At 35.3% G+C, this 20,556-nt stretch overlaps 1 protein-coding gene across 2 annotated transcripts in view; it reads right to left on the minus strand.

Annotated features, from left to right (window-relative positions):
* Positions 1-303: 303 nt before the first annotated feature.
* The window catches only part of AEBP2 (AE binding protein 2), a 43,327-nt gene continuing 23,074 nt past the window's right edge, over positions 304-20,556 (minus strand). Inside the window, exons 4-9 of one of the 2 annotated variants that reach the window (XM_032106182.1) lie at positions 14,234-14,420; positions 9,176-9,300; positions 6,371-6,438; positions 4,034-4,147; positions 3,710-3,776; positions 304-2,427 (exon numbers count right to left, since the gene is read on the minus strand). In XM_032106182.1, the coding sequence (XP_031962073.1) occupies positions 3,722-3,776; positions 4,034-4,147; positions 6,371-6,438; positions 9,176-9,300; positions 14,234-14,420 (549 nt within the window). In that variant the 3' untranslated portion in view covers positions 304-2,427; positions 3,710-3,721. The remainder of the gene's footprint in view (positions 2,428-3,709; positions 3,777-4,033; positions 4,148-6,370; positions 6,439-9,175; positions 9,301-14,233; positions 14,421-20,556) is intronic. The other variant, XM_032106184.1, reaches the window with a different exon arrangement.

The following is a 20,556-nucleotide window of genomic DNA, read 5'->3' on the forward strand; positions in this document are numbered from 1 at the left end:
AAGGTAAAAACCAGCCAAAAGTCCACTTACCTTCTGACTATTATGAAAAGTTTAATTAACTCCAATGTATCCATTTCTTCACAGATGTTTGTTATTTAAACTGATTTTTCCTTCCAAAGCAGAAACTCTACCATGAGAACACCAGATTATACTTTTCCCAAACCCAGGAAAAGCCACATTTTACATGAACACCATGTGACTTGAATCCATGAGTTCCCCATTCTGTAAAGGTGTGTGTTACAACTTACAGAGGAAACAGTCATTTTTATATTTGTTTTTGAAAACTTCATTGAAAACTTACAATTTTGAAGCTTATGAGGTTTGTTTGCTTTGTTTTATTAGAAAAAATACTCAGGCAAGGTCTACAATCATCTGTCAATTATAAATGACTTACAAGAAACTCATGAAGCAATAAAATTAAAAAAATACAAATACAAACTATATCTGAAACACTTCTATTTGGCAATTTTATAACAAATTCAAAAAAAGAAACAAAGATTACGGATTACTTTATAGGTACAGAAAAAGCAGTAGGTGAAGTGCTCAAGCAAAAAAATAAAAAACCAAAACACTGCATTTTTTTCCAAAAATAAAGTCACATCACTACAGATTTTATGAATAATACCCTTATTAAACAACCATTCCAGAACATCTTATACTAGTGGTGCTTTTAATCTGCACTTCATACGTTGATAAGATTATTTTTTTGTGTATATAAGTAACATTTTTAACCCACTGGAGCTAAGTAAGACTCGTGTCAGTACCAATGCAGAATGCATTTGTGTTACATTAGGATATGCTCACTTCTGCAACCAAAGGGTTACTTTAAGTCTTAATCTATTTAATAATAAAAATTTAGTGTAAAAACTGCTGGTTATTAGTTTCACTGTAGTAAATTCCTCCCCAATAAGGAGGACTAACTCTGCAGTTTGACTGCATATATCCATACAAATTTTACATATTAGTTCCTTCCTACAGTAAGGAAAAAACTAATTCTGTGTTCACTATTAGAAAGGAGTGCCATGAATTAATTATGGGTACTATTCATCCCTCTAAGATTTCTGGGAAGGATGTTCAATGTATTTTTGTTCTTACAACAGATACTAACAGTAGTATATAGTCCCTTAGGTATGTAAAAGAAGGATTTTTACTGTTAAGGAAGGTGCTTTTTTTAAACAATTCTTCTGGCAGCACTAGTGAATTACAATATCCTTCAATATTATTTCTACCGTAATATATACATTTTAACTTTCATGCCTCTAGAAAAACATCTACAGTACATTTCATAATATAAAAATATATTACAAATCTGCTGAAATATTTACAAGCAATGTCCTATTATCTATATGCAACATTTTTGTCTCCATACAAAGACTAACAGGTTAGACGCATCTCTATTTGTCAGTTAAAAAAAATCCACGGCTTCTTGCTTATTAAGCAAGAAAATGATTTTACTTTCCTTTTCAAAGCCAACTTTGGTGCATAAAGGATTGAATTTCTAGATTATTTTTTTTTAAAAATACCATTTTCTTTACATCTAGAAAACATTAGGCCAAATAAAGTATACTTTACAAGTGAAGGGGGATCCTAGAGGGTCAAAAAAGCAAAATAAATCACCAGTAACACTGACTGCTTACATCGAGGTTTTTCCAAACCTGTCCATTGATACGGATCACATCAAAGCAGATCTGATTAACACACTATACTACTCCTGCAAAGGGGGTCAGACAGACTGCAACACTCTTAACATCTTGAGACCGTACTATATGTATTCAGAGTTGACTGGAAAAGACAAGCATTCCATCAACATTTGTTTCAACATCATAATCCAACATATTTTAGGGATCGGCAAAAGGACACAAGATTACAAATGACGAATGATTACTATCCACCATACTCAAAGGGCAACAGGATAATCCCTTGGTAGCTGTTCTATTGTCTGGCATGAGTTAGATTTAGTTAATATTGACAGGAAGCCAAATAGCTTGTTAACAGTTCTCCTGGGAATTGGGAGTAAATGGTGATGGTTACTTTTTCTTTTCATCAAATATAGACTACTGTATTCACTAAAGAAAAAAGCAGCTTAAAGAAGCAAGCATGCAAAGCCTTTTAGTTGTTCCACTAAGTTGCCAGAAGAGTGTTTGCTCAGTCTCCCACTGTACCATTCCATGAAAATGTGGATATACAGTAATATATTAATATATTCCACGGAAGCATCAACTTCATTCACAGAATGTTTACACTAAGCATAAATATTTCTCTAACACAAAAAAAACAAAAACAAAAAAAGAAAAAAAAATAAAAAGAAAAAAAGATGGGATTTGACTAATGTGCAACTTTATTTCTAAATCCATTGTCAGTGACTAAGACTGCAGGTGTCCCCACTTGCTTGGTTTTTACCTCTTCAACCTCTTCTGGGGCATTGTTCTGTAAAAGAAGATGGTACAGCTTTACATTAAGGCCCAGTGATGTATACAGCAGTCAGCTGAATATACTATTAAATCATGACTATACAAAATCTACTTTCACTTGATTAAAATCAAGAGCCATTTCAGATGATCTCATAGAACTGTACATTTCAGGTAATTATTTCAAATTTTCTATTAAAGCATGACATTTTAGCATGACATTAATAGCTGCTACTGAATTTCTTTAACTACCTTTTCCTCTTGCAAAGTTTTGGTTTTTAAATTTGTATCATTAAGCTCCCTCAGCTGGTCCCAAAAGCTCATTTCAATCACAGACTGATCCATACTGCTAAAAATAGAGTACAACATTACATGTAGGGACCTTAATTTTATTTGGGAGAGATAGAAATGTTTGCTAATTTTTCTCCAAGGACTTAATCCCAGAGATCATTACATTTTTATCTTAAAAGGGTTTTTTTTTCCCAAAGCAAACTAACCTACCAGGCTTGGCAAAGGTAATCAATATAAAATTATTAACACCTCAGTTATATAATAAAAATCACTGTGTTAAGCAGCTTTAAAACACAATCCAATTTTGCCATAAGATTTTTGTGATTTTACGATTAATATCAATGAATCATAGACTAAGGTAAGTATTGAAAACACATTTACAAAGATAGCAAATACAGTAGGATTTGTTTTCATATTGTAAAGCAAGTTTGCATTAATTTGATTAGTGAAATACACTGAATATTAAAGGTGAACTGAAAGGCTTATTGCATTGAAAGACCTCAGATTAGTGTTTTATTTACTCCTTGAGACTCTTGGTCACTGGATGTTAAGGAAGAAACATCGGAACACTGAACTTCTGTTATGATAAACTTTCTTTCCACAACCCATTTTCATGGATTTTTAATATAATCACATAAATATCTCTCTATGGATGTTCAAAATTTCAGAATGAATTAAGCATTTCAGATTACCTTTAAAAACTGTACACACAGAACTGTGGGTACTGACAATCATGGGAGAGCAGTAATAAAGGGGTGGGAGGAGAATCAGGAAATTATTAGAAACCAGATGGATTAGAAGCCAATCTGAGGGCCTAAAACCAGAAATGTGAAAGTAGCTTAAAGACAAGTAACATGGATTGTTCCCTTTTGTCTCCTATAAAGAATCTTGTAATAAAAAAATAACAGTACTTGAATACAAGTACAAATTTCAAGGTAATACTGCATGTATTACAGCTGAATATAATATGGAAAGATAAATTTGGACTTTAAAAAAATTGGTATACAAACCAGTATGTGATCTTAACAGAAGTGATCTTTCAGGATTCCACTGTATGTACCTCCTTTACTAGAATTTCTGTACACCAAGCACAAAAAAGTAAAATACACTTGGTAAATACACACATTCCCCGTTTCTCAGTAACTAGAGTTTAGTTCAAGAAGTAATTCTGAAATAACTTAAGACCTCAGAACTTAACTCCTGGACGTTTACAGTACCAAGGCTCCCTGATCTGGTGTATAATACATTAGCAATCCTGATTTTCCAACGTCAAAAAGTTAAGTGAGGCTTAAGATTACATTCAAGTAAAGAAAGTTTCAAAGTTAAGATGTTACCTGTATATGTTTGGGTCCAGAAGCAAGGCAGTATCTTTTGGTAGTTTTGATAAATGAACTACTTTAGTTTTTAACTGATGTCGCTCACTTTCATTTACCCACACATCAGGCAGACTATGAACAAATAAATAAAATAAAAATATTCAAAAAAGATCAACTGTTTTTCTTACCATAAAATTACATGGTAAACTAGTACATATGAAGCAAATTTCACATTTCCCTGGTTAAAAAGCATCTTCAATGGAGTGAGGAAAGGCAGCCAATCTTTACACATTATAGTTAGCTTTTCAGGTTGTCAGTTTGAAAAAGATACTGAACAGAATTTAGCTTATTCCTGAAGTATATTCCAAGTGTACAATGAAAATGGCACTACATTCCCCACTGTAACAATTTAAGGTGAAAATGGGTAACAGAAAAAACGACCAGACCTTTGAAAAAAATTTATTTTACCGGGTATAAAATTAGTTGATTCTCTTCAATTAAAGGACAGAATACACTGCAGGCACTGAGCTTTCAGTTACACTAATTTGCTTGCTCCAAGCTCAAAGGTTTCAACAGCAAAATGCTCCAACTTTGCTCAAGTTAATTGTTTGATTATCTTCTTCTGTGGGTTTTTGGTGGGGTTTTTAAAATTTTCTACATGTCCTAGAAGCCAAAGATTAACTTCAGTTTGGGAGAGGAGTTTACACTGTAATTAAGGTGTTTAACTTTTTCACACAGGTTTCAAATTGAGAAGCCCAACACTTAAAACTAAATGTAACAGCTCTTTCTCTGACCAAAGCCAAATGCACTTTCACAGACTTTTCCAAATTATTTCACTGAATCTGTATTTTGCAGATTTCACTTTGTATGAAAGTTAGCTGCAACTCAAATTTTGGTTAAGCTATTCAAAACATGAAATGAAATCAAGAACCTCTAACCCAGTAGAAGAAGGAGTTTCTCCAGTTAAACTTTTCAGATGAAGGTAGAAGAAAAAAAAGAAAAAACAACAGGGCAGGGGGGAGTGAGAACAACCCAGCAGGCAATCCATTTACTCACTAAGTCTTACGGATCATGAAAGGTGGAAAAACATCATACAAGTTTTTTAAATAAAGCTAAAAATCAGTTTTTGGACAACCACCATTGGGAAGACATTTTCAGTAGTAACTATATGCTCAAGAAGCAAACAGCAAATAAGAAAACTTTTCACATGCAGAGACTATTTGAAATACACAGAGAGACAACAACTCAGTAAGCTGATTTACTGGCACCAAAAATAAATTTCTGCTCTTAAATAAAACCAAAACCAACGAAACAACCCCCACTCTCCCAACCCACTAAAAGTTATCTCCCTCTTGTAGAAGAAACAACTTAAAGACTTGCATTTACTTTTCCTGAAAAATACCCTAAATGTATGGATAAACTGGAGAACTTCTAATAGTTTCTCAACAGGACTCAGAGTACAAGTTAAATCATTACTCCCAGCTCCACCTGAAAGGCTGATAAACAGCTCAGTGGAGTGGAAAGGAATCACCATGAGTGCATTCCACTTTCTGAAGCCTGAGTACCCTGACAGTGTAAGACAGACTGACAGCAGGTGCCAGGATACCATGGCATTTCCTCTGCTTAAATGCAATAATCAAGATGAACTGAATACTCAGTAATTCAAAACTACATCATTCAGTGCATGAAATACACTCTATCTAACCTATCTAACCCAACCAAGATGCAACAAACAGCAATATAAATCACATTATTCCTCTGATCTGACCAACTGAATCTAAATTCCATTGGGAATGCCTTAACATTACTGAATAACCTGTCTTCTCCAATGCAGGGATTCTAAAACTGAATTCATTTGCGTAAGCAAAAAACTCTTTGGACTCAGTATTTAAAAAAATTGCTCCTTTATTTATTTTTCATGTTCCCAGTGTTGCATACTTCTTAATGCTTATCTTAAAATAAAATTAACTGTCCTTATCTTTAAGTTTTAAAAAAGAGTAACTTCAGAATGCTGTTATAGATAGTACTACCATCTGTCCTAAAAGGAATCCAAAAACTGCCCATTTTATAAGAATATTTTAGCTTTTTTCTCTCAAGATGAATTGAAACTTGTGACAAAATGCATTAAAAATACAGATGCAAATTGAACTGAACTGGTATTAGAGCCCAAAGACTTGAAAGTGAAGGTAAAAATCAATAAACTCATTGTTTATTAATTTCTAAACTTCTAAATTACTTTTTGAAAAGCATTTTAAAAATATTAACTTTAACTCAAATATTCAAAGGCACAAACACTTCATTGATCCCACTGTAAATCCTTCCCCATTTAAAACATATCACTAGCAATATACTCACATGTCCTCTGGCGTCCAATGAAGCAAGAGTTTTATTTTGCCAGAATCTTCTTTTCTTTTAGCTATTACCTATAATGATTACAAAATCATAATTAAAATCAAATTCCAGATTTCCTGCTCAAAAGTTGCAGTTCTTCATGTCCAACTAGACAGTCAAAGAAAGCACACTGCTATACTCATTGAAAGCTCTGTGTCTGCAATAAATGTGCTCTGAAGACTTGAAATTGTTTTGCAAAGAACTTAAGTCCATGTAAGTTTTTAAGTGAAAAACACAATTCAGCCAGAAGATGTATACCTAATACAGCTTTATTTGGAAATATTCTTACTATACTCTCTACGTTTCATGCACTGTCCCAGAAACAAAATGGAAATTCAAAGGAAATGTGCATCAAAGTTGTCTCAAATCAGACGTGGAGTTTTGCTGACCTCTTCTGGAAAAAGAAAACAGTTTCTCACTGTAAATTGGTAGGCATCTCCCTGTATTCATTTACTGTCTTGCAAAGTTCCAATATATCAAAACAATGTAAACTAGTTAAAATGCATGTGGCCACAGAACTGAAATACCTAAAAGAGCTAAAACCAAAAAACAGTTTAGTGTTCAAATATTCTAGAGAATTAATTCACGCCATTTCAAAGGTTGGGGGTGGCATGACAGGGTAACCTATAAGTTATATTTTTTTAATCAGTGTAATATCTGTTCCTTAGGTTAACCAGATGTGCTTGGCTTCTTCCATCTAACAATCCAGACAATTAAAATCAAAGAATTTGTCTCAATTTAAAAAAAGCAAGGAGAAAAAAACCCATAATCAAGTCAAAAGTGTATTCTGGATGGCAAACACATTTTTTTTGAAAAGGTCTTTTTAATGACTGCATTCTAAATCTCTCCACATCTACAAAGAAAAGGATGTGTTTAAAAAAGTATATATAAATGAAAGGATGTGCCTTTTCAGAGGCATGAAAGGTATCTACAGTGACTGCTTAGAAATTCTTTGTATTAGAATATCTGTCCTGAAAGATACTGCATTGTGCTGGCATTATTCTTATGCTGCTTAAAACAATAAAGCCACATCATTTATGTCTGTTTTCAGACAGCAAGGCAATTTCATCTTCGTATTTTCCTCCTTTCAAATGAGTATCTCTGATAATTGCACTTTTTTTCTCCATCTGAAGGTGGACCACATGACCGTATTATACCATTTAGTCAGTCACCACTCAAATTCCGTGTCCTAATGCTTGTAGGTGATGCAAAATGAGTAAGTGCTTGCATCTGAAGTGTCATTAGCTCACTGTAACAGTACGCATCCACAAAAGTGCTCCTAGCCTACCTTTTCTTCTTAAAGCTGATTTTAGGCTGAGTCTCATCAACAAAGCTGATGTCCAGCACAAGCCAGCACACCAAAATACAGCAGCCAAGTGCAGCATGGGGCTGGAATCCTAGAGCAGTTCTCCCACTGGTACAACCTCTCCCACAACAGAGGTCTAAGCAATTTCAGATCTAATCAACCTCCTACCATCGAGTGACGCATGCACGGATGAGCTAAAAGGATTTTCACCACTTCCTTCAAGTTAATTTGAAGCAGTTTTAGAGTAGATTCCTCCCTCTAATTCCACCTCCTTACGAATTATTCCAATAGCCAGAGCTGTTCTTCCACAACTGAGTAGACTGACTGGATAACCTTTTGGATTAAAGCAAGCTGTGAATTGGAAGAGAATCTGCTTTTCTCACAGCATTGTAGAATCCACGTTGGCCAGGAAAACTAGAATGAGATTTGAATACAGTAACAGCTAAACCACCTGCAATCTCCACTTGCAGCTGGTGCTCAATGCACATAAAGTTCAGCAGAAATCATTTGGAAAAGATTTCCAATACAGGCCCACAGGTATTTAGAACATTCATCAGTCTCACAGAACAAAGTGAAATAAGTTTCATGCATACCAAATAATCTTTTATTTATGGAAAGAGACTGATGGTTCAAGAGTTTGAATCCCATACTAAGATTAAGCTGTAGCTGAAGACATGTCAGTCTGCAGTCCTTGTTTGGACTATTCTACCAATTAAAAACCATCCCTCCCCATTTTTTCCCATCTCCTACTTCTTTTCTTCAGCCAAGCCTCCGCTTTTTACATATCCTCATCTCCAAATATGCTTAAGAAAACCTGAGGTTATACAACTCTTTTAACTTCTGATCCTTCTACCCCAATTCAGTACTTTATCCCTGCTTTGAACGCTTCTAAATTAATACTGACGTCTTTCCTATGCAAACACAAGTTCCTCACTTGGTTCTTGCCTCCTTCTAGCACTGATATTTTGGTGGTAAGTTTTTAAAAATAAAAAAATAGGGACAGGAATACATTTATGCAGGATTATATCTTTTAAACTGGAGAAAAAAGGGAATAAAAACATATTTCAGATCAGCATCTTTAAATATTCAATTGTACACCCAAAATACTTCTTGCGATAAATTAGCATTGTCACACATGGAAATACCATCTAAACTGCATTCTTATTTAGAAGATAGAACCAATTTTTTTCCTGCCACACCAAGCTGCTGTTAGATATTCCCCAAGTGGATCAGACAGGAAATGTTTCAGTCCATTCAATTTGTGAGCTAGAACAACTACCACCAATACTTCTTAGAAGTTCATTTACTAATAGCAGTGGACAAGTCAACAATATAAAATAGCCACTATTGTTTAATTCTGATTAAATGTCTCCAGCAGTAAGAGGAAAACATAAATCTTTCTGAAGGATTACATTTTTCAGACACAAAGGTAAACAAACAGAATGCATCATATATATACTTACAGTACTGTGAAATACAACACTGTGGCCTTTTCCTAAACTTTCTATATGTGCTGAGAGATTAAAGCAGATGGCTCGATGTCTTATAGCATCCAGTGTTTGTGCATCAAAGAAGTCATGAGGTCTTGCTGGAAAAAAAGGAAAAGAGATCCTTAGTGTTCAACACATTCAAAGCATTCAAACACATTCAAGCATGTAAATAGGTCTGAAGTGTAATTAGTAAATAATTTATCATTATGTCAGTAGCACTACCTTGTCAGAGAGCTGCAAACATTAATTTTACTGAGAGGGAGAAATTACTCCAAGAGAAGCTCAACTCAAGTTTGGTCAAAACACACTCCCTGTGGATGAAACAGCTATTTCCAAAAATGTAACTACGTTCACCCGTTTAAGTTTCAATAATGCTGAATAGTCAGGTGAAAAACTCCACACTATTGCACATTTCTTTCTGAGTACATGTCCTTTGACTATTAGTAACATTTTTTAGCCAAGAAACACCAACTGCATCACATATTATCCTTTAATTTATAATGAGTAAAGCACAACTAACATCCATCTGAGATTTTACAGCCAGTCTAAAACCAGCAGGCATTATAAAGACCTTTTCCTTTCAGAAAAGGACTTTTACAGTTAATTATTTCTTGAACAGTAAAAAGATTATTGAATTTTGATTTAGGGTGTAAAAGAAGGTCCATCAATTCTACACTAAAAGTACTTAAAACTAAAAAAATAACATATTTACATATTAGAAATATTTCACACTAAGGTTTTAAAATATACCATATAAAACTGTAATACCATTACATTAGCAAAAAAGTCTGAATGAAAATACTCACATTTTTAAGCCTTACTTGAGAGTAGTAATTTATTAAATAACACAAAAATTAAAACTAGGAATTGGTATTACATTATCAACTATGTATTACCCTGAAATCTGCACAGTGATTCAAAGTTCTGCTGTCCTCGTTTCAAACAGCTTCTATATTCCTGCATCCATTATTTCAAAATGAACTGCAAATTCCACTTAAAGCTAGCATTTGCTACACTCCTGGGGCCGATAGTTGGTAAGCATTCATCTGTACATTCTGTTCTGTCCCTGCTCCATCTCAGTTGGACACTGCCAATTAGGCAATCATCTCACTGCAGTGTTGTCTCGCTCTAAGTGGCAATGTAGGACCACAGCTCATGCTGCAGGTGGTCAGTGATGCAAGCATATAAATATTTGATAAATAAATGTGAGCGACAAAAGGAGGGAGCATGGAAAGAAGGGGAAAAATAACAACCCCAAATTTTTGCTTTCTGTTTCATACAGCAAATTTCTCCAGGATTTAAAGTAGAAAACATTCAGCAAACTCAGAAGAAAGGGTGCAGTTTTTCAGAAGTGTGTGAATAATTTTATTTACTCTTTACTAGGTATTAGTGTTGTATTTTCTATGCATTTTTACTCTGAAAATTATTTTGAGGAATTGGATTTAAGTATCTTCCTTCCTACTTAATAATACAAGTTCCAAGTACACATCAATTCCTTAAGTCAAGCAGATTAACATCATCCTACCATAACCTACCAAATGAAAATCCAAGCCCTACAGAACTAGCAGAGTCTTACTGTAAATTTCATGAACAGTAAGCTTCCTTATCTCTCTTACGTTCCTCCTGTGAACTCGATTATCATGCTTGTTAATAACTACAGTGTCACCTTTGCAGTGGAAAAGCAAGTGACAATATTGTATTCAAGGTAGCTTCAGAATAGCAATACTGTGACCTATTTTAGAGGTACACACTTTCAATAAATTTGGCTCTAAATGCCACTCTACATAAAGGAGGGAACATGAAAAAGGCAATCCAGAAGAGAAAGCAAGCCATGGACTCTAATCCTGAATTATTCTACATCAAAATATCTAAGACAAATAAGATCTCTATTGCACCATGAATGTAACCAGTTAAAAGGGTGCCACCAGTGAAACAAGCCTTTATGATAAAAGGCTGATTTTCAAACTTATAAGAACATGCATTGTTTACAGACAGGACAAAAGAAAACACTTTAAAATGGCAAGATGTTAAAAAACCAATTAAGTAACAGTAAAAATTCTCTTTATAGTTGAAGTTAGAAGACTGTATTCTCTTCACATATAGCCACAGTGAAGTCTCCTTTTTCATTATACATTCTCTCACAGAAGGGTGTTAGCCTTCAGATATAAAACAGAGGAAGCAAGTGTATAAATTTGCTGTAATTAAACTATTAAGAATTTATACATGAGAGTGCTTCAGAGCACAGCATATACTGGCTATCAATTGTCAATAAATATTTAGTAATCCACTTACACCTCTAAAAAAAGCCAGGGTCTAACAAAACTACGAGGTAGAAAGAACATGCTGACAACATTTTTTTCCAGAGACAAAGTGTTTTGTGGTGCAACATCGGCAGTTTTTGTCAAATTATTATCTGCAAGTGATTTAAACAGATTGTCCACTATCAAATGGCATTTTGTTTTACATGCACTTCATTAAGTCCTTGTAACCCTACTTGCAGAGAACCTGGTACATGTGTTAAACACCTCTCCTTTTGGGCACTTAAAAATACCTAAATATAAATCCAGGTTCTCAGCTTTATATACTCTTGACTGAAAATACTTAATGATGTTAATTGTGTTATTTTGGCTTCTTAAATAAGGGTTTTGCCTTCCCCCATTCTTCTTGTAAAGACAAAACACACAAACTTGCACACTTCATTCTTTAACTAAAACCAAGCTAAGAAACAGAAAGACAAGCAAAACTGTATCAGCCCTTTGTCACGTTCACTTCACCAACAATAACCCACACAGAGTTTGAAAGGAAAGCTGCCCATACTTGGCATTTTCAGAAAATGCCATCAACTTTGGATACATTTCTGGGTCACATACCCTCTGGAGAAATGCATTACAGTAGTCAGTTCCCAACTCAGTTAGAGATGATTTCTGCCTTAAGGCAAAAGTCTACAGCCAGCATTGCATTTGTCTCAAGAGGAAAGAAGATAAGAAATTGCTCAAGCAGCTGTCATTTTTCTTCCTGTGCAACACTTGATCAAGACAGCAGACCATTCAAATACTACAGTCTGGTTTTTAACATCCCCACAATATTTATTATTTACATTTTTTGCCATAAATTCATTCATAAATTCTGCAGCAAATTCTTATTACAACTACAACATCTTAGCAGGTGATTTGAAGTGTTAATTATGAAGCTCTGAATTGAAATTTGTAAGTCAAATAATACAATGTTTATGAATTAATAATAAAATCCCAACCTGGAAAACTACTTCTGCATATAGTCGGGGGCGAAAATGAATTAAGATGCATTAAATCAGCCACCTAACAAAATCAGTATGGAGAAGCAAGCTAAGATGCAACTCAGGAACCTCTGAAAATGAAAATTTTGGAGTGACCAGTCTTAGACAACTGTATTTTGAGTAACACAAGTCAACAAATCACAACAATTCTTTAGGAACCTGCAATTATCTCAAGATGTCTCTCTCATTACATCTAAGATGAAAAAAGATACTGCAAAGTGAGCCCATAACCCTTCACTGACCAGCCTTCCCTTCTTGAACCTTCTCAACTACACAGATTTCCAGAGTGAAAGAGAAAGCTCTTTGAAAATCAAATTCTGAAAAAGACAGAAACAGTTTTCTAAATTCTTTAAATGCTGAATCAAAATTAGAGGAATTCTTGAAATCTCTGCTTTTAAGAAGTGTTTCACAACACAATTTGCTCATATATATTTTAAGAATACCCAGGCACACCCAGTGGCTCAGGAAACTTTTCAGAATTCCAGGGGACACTGTAACTTCCCAGGATATGCTTGTCTGCATTCAAGGCAGAAACATGACCACTGCTTCACAAATTTCCATAAAATTCCTTAAAACACAGGTGGGGTATTAAGAATAAATCACAATCATGTGATAAAGAGTAATCACCTAAGACCACTAGTATGTGAATCCATTGTTGCAGTACCATTTGAATAACTGGTAACTGTATTTCTTCACAGGAAGAGAAAGATGGATACAGTTACAAGTTCTGCCACAGAAAGATTCTGGAGAAGACAGACTGTGGACAGTATGAGATTTAAAATGTTCAGTGGTTCATAGAAGAAGGTATCTTGTGCTACTTTCCAATACTGTAAGAAAGACTTTGCACCACAAGTAAAAATTCATGTAGTTTTTTCTTCAGCCATTGACTTACCAGCAGAAAAAAATGTAAATGGGTTTTTTCGTGTCTCTAAAATGCAGGTGTCACAGTAACACTTTACAACTAGCAAATGGTCAGTTTGGTAGTGGAGAGTTGCACCCAAAGCAATTATAAACCAAAGTGACGTATTTTAACAATTGCCTAATCTTTCCTAACTATTCCTGTAGATTAGAATCTCTACAGAAATTTGACATTTTATTAGTCTAATGCTAGGACAACCCAGGAATCAAGCTACTAGATCCAAATGGACTAGAAGAGGTACTGGGTAAGTGATTATTTCTTGCTAGAGGAAACAGTTTTCACTTTAAATGACACATCACACCTCTCAGCACATTGGTTCATATAAAATTAATGAACACCAACTATGTGGAGACAGATTAAAAAAACATAGCAAGTCAATTCCGCCCAAAATTAGATCTTGGTTATGCTCATAAAACTGTCATTAACATAATGAAATGTTGTGCTCAAAAAAGAGCTTATATAACACGCATTTATCTCTAATTTATATGAAGCTGCAATCTCTGTCTGAACTTCAGATCTCATCAGCACTACGCAGAACACTTTCCAACAGTAATATAGTCAGTAAACAAAAAGCGACTCTGAAATGAAAACCTTCTTTCAACTGGCAACTCCAATTGTTGCTCACGGGAAGTGGATCTTTCTCCTTAACCCACAGAGATCTACCCTGAAACGGAACACAAACAGAATCTGGAGCTGTTTCCTTCCCATCACAAGGAATGCCACCGCTACCAGAATCAAATATGCAGAGAAACCACCAGAGTGAGGAGGAACTTTCAATCTAAGACAAACCTTCCAAGAACTTGTGCGAAACACTTACGTAGTGATCGCCGTCTCTTGTTCTTTAGTTTTCTTCTTTTATTCATTCCAGCTTTAGATGGAGATTCCTCTTTGGCCTTTGGCTGGCTGGCAACTTTTGAAGAGTTCTGCTGGCTGAAGTGTGTGGGCACATGACGGGCAAGTCCTCCCTGAGACGCAAAGCTGGCATTGCACCCACCAACTACACACTAGTGAGAAAAAACAGAACAACTGGATCAGTGGCTGTATGTCACAGGAGCTTCAGAGATCTTGCTTTGACTTTTCTGGCTCAGCTTCTGACACACTACAGCAAAACCAAATTCTTAATAACCATGCAATTCTTAAAAAGAAAAACAAAAACATATTTTGAAATAAATTTGTTTGAAGTTTTTAATTCTCAATAATTATTTCATGATATGATGCTTTTTATGCCATACTGTATTTTATATTGTATAGCATAAAATTAATCTCAAACAACACACTGGCAAACTTTCCACAGAAAACAGAGGCTTCTGAGGAAACTTTCCTCTTCATAGACCAATACTCCCTTGCCTTTCAAAATACTGCACTGTTACTGTTTCTCAACACCTCTCCAATGTTCTGTATTTGGTAACTTCTCTAACATCCTCCTTTCTTGTGACGAGGCAGAAGCAACAAATACATCCTTACCCCCATTAAACTTGAAACAGCTGAATGCTCTTTGTAAATGCTGTAAGAAGTCAATGAACAGCTGCCTTACAGTTCTGTCTCAAACTAATTTCAGTAAAGTTGTAGTAACAATTATTTATGAATTCATTTTGGGATGCTACCATTACTTCAGGAGCATTTGAGGAAGTTCTCATTTAAAGGAAATGTCCTCTCTCAACAGAAAAATAAGATCCAACAATAATCAAGCAGAAACACACAAACTGAATGATAGCAGTAACTAAGCTTGTACTGGCTACAATTACTGTTATTTTTATAGGTATCTGGTTCATATTTACAATTATTTCATTTGCAAAATAACTATTTAAATTACACCATTGGAGAGGGAAGCACAACCCTTTTCTATTGTGCTCTGAACTTACAAGGGTAATAAAAAAGTGATTTTAGGATATGCATTCCATCACTGGCTGCAATTAGTTGTGTATTCATGTGATTGATTTTACTTCTGATCCAGACAATAGCAGTAGGACAAATGAGTGGTTCAAAAAAAATAGGTAGCAAAAAACCTATCACCTGTAAACCACTGGAAAGTTCTCCTCCTTCCACATCTGTTTGGCTCCTTCCTTTCCTTCCGCTGATTCTCAGCTCTTTTACCTGCCTCTCTTCCTAACACCTCCTTCACAGCAAACTAAAGAGCAGCTCCAACAGGAGTTCGGGAATAAGTAATGCTGCTGCAACTATGGACATAGTGCTAAGTTTGAAGGCTAAGGATGAATTTCCAAGCTTAGAGTAACCTGCCCCAAGCCTGCACATTCAACTGGAAGACAAGAAAATAGCTTTAGAACGCCACATGTTCCACTTTTTGCCCCTAAACCCCATCTGTATTGTTTTCCAATGGTGGTTGCAGAACTGAAAAGTCTATTTCTGCCTCAGACTTAGCAAATGGTTTTCCATGCTCAATAGTAAAATATAATGTCCACGAATAGAAAAAACTGTGCTGTCCTCAATAGCCTAATACTTGCTATAGGACTAAAACTATGTACGTAGATTTCAAGACAGTAAAAGGCAAAAAATGAAAGGCTGTTTTTCACCTTTTTTTTGATGTGTTTGTTGTGTTTTTTTAAAGGGAAGAATTCTTAGAAGGAGTTAGGGAAAGTTTTCTAAGTATTGAGCTAAGTCAAACATAAAATTCCCTGACAAAAACCTTGGAAACCTTCACACTTTATTTGTTCCTCCCTGTCTCCACCACTAATAAGCATCTTAAGAATCGTGAAGATTTCTACCAAAATTCCCCCTATGCCTTTTTACCTTGCCCTATAATTTCCCATGTTCAAACAACAGCAATATTGTTTATTTATATTGTAGTGACTCACAATGGAAGAAATCCCAGCACACTGTGAATCCCAACACACTCTGGATGCAGATCTCATTTGCACTACGGTAACACTCCAACACAACTTTGGTTACTTTAAATTAATACTGAACATTAAAATTTACACTTACACAATCACAGGATGGCTTGGGTTCAAAAGGCCCTTTAAAAGTCATTCAGTTCCAAGCCTGCTATGGTTGGTAAGGCCAGCACCTACTAAATTAGATTGCTAAGCCCCATCAACCCGACCTTGAATCCAAACCACTTTTTAAAGATGATTTAACTCACAATCAACAGATATGTGTACAATGCATGTGTGAAGTAGTTTAATCATTTTTGCTCTCCCTTTTCTTTGTCCCTGAAATAGCTGTCTTGCCCATAACAGCAGCTTCACGTATCTAAGACTGAAAATCTAAATTTAGGATTAACTTTCACTAATGTGCTCCTGACTTCAGATTCCAGCTTTTTCTGATCATACAAACACTGACAGAAAAAAAAAAAGCTCAAAAAAAGCCCATATCCTGAAATTCAGTCACACTGAGAAATCAAAATTTTGGTTCTACCAATGCCTGCTAGAGGTCAAAAATAACCTTAAGCCTTGGTACAGTGCACGCATTACCGTATTCCAAGTTAAATATAGTACCAAAAAGGCAATACCTTCTGGAAAAAAGCACAAACTTTGTATCAGGCACTTTTCTAAAACTTTTCAATACATAACTGTATTTCTTGTCAGATGGGACACGTTGTTTTATGACAAACTGCAGGTTGACTCATGATGTCATAACTTAATCTTTTTCTTGTCATATAAAGAGCAAAGAATCACAGATTCTATGTGGATTATCTACAATCTAGAGAAGATACCACTAACTTTTCTTGCTCCACCCAAAATTTACTTTTGAAGTCCCCAAACCAACATCCTTAGATCATCATTATCTGCAACTTGCAACTACAAATTGTCTTTTTCCAGAAAGTGCATTAGTAGACTACAGCCACAGTACAAAATATTTGCAGAAATTATTACATTCAGATTTTGTGTACTTTGAGACTACCTCATCATGTCTTCAAATCAACAGCTGATAGATCAAAGATGACAGAGAACACCTTTGTAGTAGACAGGAAATAGTAGAAGAGGAGAATGAAAAAATCTTACCTGTTTTTTCTTTTTTTCTCTAAAATAATATATCCAGCAATCCGTTACTAATGGGTAAAGTCTCTTCTCTCCAAAGATAAAGGAGCAGTTCAGGCTGTCACTTCAGGATCTCTGGACGGTAAGTCACACCAAATCAGCTTCCCACCAGATAATTATATAGCTCTAGAGGGCTTCTAATAAATCAAACTCAACTATTATGCACAACTTTAAACCAATCTTTTCATTTTTCCCCCAAAACCTAAATCTCAGAATTTTGCATTCAATTTGAAATACAACAGATTGGGTCCGGATTGGTGGATATGTTACTTCAAGAGAAAGTAAGTAAACATGTAAGAAGTTTAATTTCTCCAGTGTACCCATACCCACCATTATTAATGGGCAGTAATGACCAGTGACTTTAACAAACAGGATACAAAAGTATCTAGCAATACAGATTTTTGTTCTAAATTCAAAATAACCAAATCTCCTATTCAATATGTAATTTTTTTCTAGTAAATCTGACAGTAATAGTTTAGACATCTGGATAAACTTTCTTGCTGTCTCAACATCTGAGTGTTCAGGCAGAGTGCCTTTACATTTTACATCTGCAGTGCTCTGATGGATAGAAGATATTCCGCCAAGAGAGTAACAGACATGAATTCCCAATGAAGACCGAAGCTGCTTGCTTGTGTTTTTTGGATTTCACCAAGCATTACTCTACTGAGAGTTGTATCAAATGCAGTCACCCCTTCATGAATTCTGGAAGTTACGGGTAGCACCAAACTTCATTTTTGTTACTACTTTCTTCCCCCATTTTAAGGAGAAGCCTGCAATGAACCTGAGCACTACCTTTCATTGTCATTGTAAGCATCTACCCCACAGGAACAAACCTTGCATGACTCCTCTTAAACATGAAGAGCATACCCACTGGAATGTATGTGAAAACAGCTGCTAGCATTCACACATGCAACTTTCATAGAGTCACTTAGGTTGGAAGAGACCTTTGAGATCATCAACCCCAATCCTAATGCTATATGCAATTATTTTGCATAAAATCTCCCACTATTTTGTGCTCATCACTCATTTGTCCTTTAATTGTGCTCAACATCTTAAGAGTTAATTTGATGTGTCTTCAAGTAGCTTTCAGTGCCAAGTAATACTTGATTAATTTATTTTTGTCCCTGCACACCAGAAACCATGCTGGAAAACGCAGGGTGTCACAGCTCCTGTAACTATTCCAATACTTGTTACTTGTAACAGCCAAGTTTAGGAGGAGAAAGATGGAATATCTTCATTCACTTCTTTTCAACTTGCCAAAGAGAGTCTGTTGAAACCAGGATGTTTTCTAACTCAGCAGATTATTCCTCTACATCCTGTCTATAAGGTCTGAAAGCCAAGTTGCTGAACTCTCAACAGGACCACCCCTGCATGCTGATGATACTCCACAATATTCCACCAGTTTCTAAAAAGCTGCAAAATTATGTAATAAGAGATCTAAAAAAGAATAATGTTGAGGGTTTTCTCTCTCAACTCTGTCTGTAAAATCATACACAAAGACAAACATACTAAATGTCTTTGGAGAGAATACCTGTATTCAATGAATGTCTCCAATGACAAAAAAGAATATTAAAAGTATTGGCTAAAACCAGACTGTAAAGCAGATGACTCAGAGATGAGCTGGATGTACGCTACCAAGAAATTGCCCCACAGAAAAAAGGAGCTAGCATAACAAAGGTCTCAAAAATAGGTATCCATAAGGAAATTTACCTTTTCTGTGACACAGGTACTGCAATATTCATGATGAGAGGGACACACTAAGCCACACAACCAGGGAAAAAGCAGGATAAACTTATGAAAGTACAAACCATTTTGCCTTTGCAATTTAGAAGTGGGTTCATTTCTGTGACAAATGAACTGAACAGTCACATGGCTGATAGGAATGAATGGAAAGGGCAGGTAAAACCCACAAAGACTTTTCAATAGGAAAGCACAACAACTCATTTAGAGCTGAATGGAGCTTTTAGTCAAACACAACTCCATGTGCCATCACAAAAAGGGATAATTAAACCCAAAATGTACAACTACATAAAATGAGCCAATTTGCAAGCAAAAAGGGGGACTAGACAGGGATATATCCTCCAGTGCAAAAGAGAGTTCTGCTTGAGACAGTCCCCAATGCTTTTCAATTTAAGAAAATACATTTCTCTTTTATTTTCACTGGGAATGCACAAATATATTAATCTGTGACATACTTACTACTCTCTTCTGGTCACTACATGATTATAGTGTTCTTTTACCTTCACAAAAGTAAGATTTCCATGCTTTTAGTTGTCATTTTCCTAGCTAATATTCTTTGCTTTTCTTTAAAACATCCTAAATAGCAGTTCTTCAGACAACAGCACAAAGCTATACTATTTCCATTACCGCTTCTTACAGCTTTCCTCAAAAATCCCAACATTATTTTTTAACTAAAATACTGAATGCCTATTTTCTGCAAGTTTTCTAAAATGACGGATCCCTTCCTTTTATGCTAGGACTCAAGTATATTCTCACGAGGCAACTGAAGTTTCATTTACAATTTAGGTTTTGGGAGATATTTTGTCTGCAGTAATTATCAAGAACAAGAAGTCTTTAAACCAACTCTGACTTCAAAAAATCTGGCTTTCCCTGAAAGGTGAGCAATTAAGATTTATGAGACGCTAAATGCACATATTGGACATATGCACAAAAATGGACATATTGGCTCCATTTTTGACTGACTGCCACAAAACAATTAATAAAAGGCTGTTCTTGGACTGGTCAAGACTAATATTCAACACTTCAAGTGTTTTTTGTATCAGAGAGTAGATTTCTAAAGTTAGCATTAAAAAAAGAAGCAAATGAAGAAAAGGAGCCAGTTAATTAATAGATTGCCATTACAGACACTCACATACTTGGCTACCTCATGTGAGCCCTGAAGCCGATCTCAGCATAAATGACAGGGCAACAAAAGATGTTACGAAATTCTACTCAGACCACAATTATCCTCCATTCAAAGCTCCCAGGAACTGATTGAGAAATACAGGGGTAAAAAACAAACAGAAGGACTCAAGACAACAGCAGGAAAAAATGCTGCAGTGACACACATTGAGGCAGGATGATTAACTACTGCAACCCTCGAATGTTTTGTTCTCTCCCTCAATATAACCAGAAACTACAC

Source organism: Corvus moneduloides, chromosome 4, assembly GCF_009650955.1.
Source record: "Corvus moneduloides isolate bCorMon1 chromosome 4, bCorMon1.pri, whole genome shotgun sequence".
Lineage (NCBI taxonomy): Eukaryota > Metazoa > Chordata > Aves > Passeriformes > Corvidae > Corvus > Corvus moneduloides.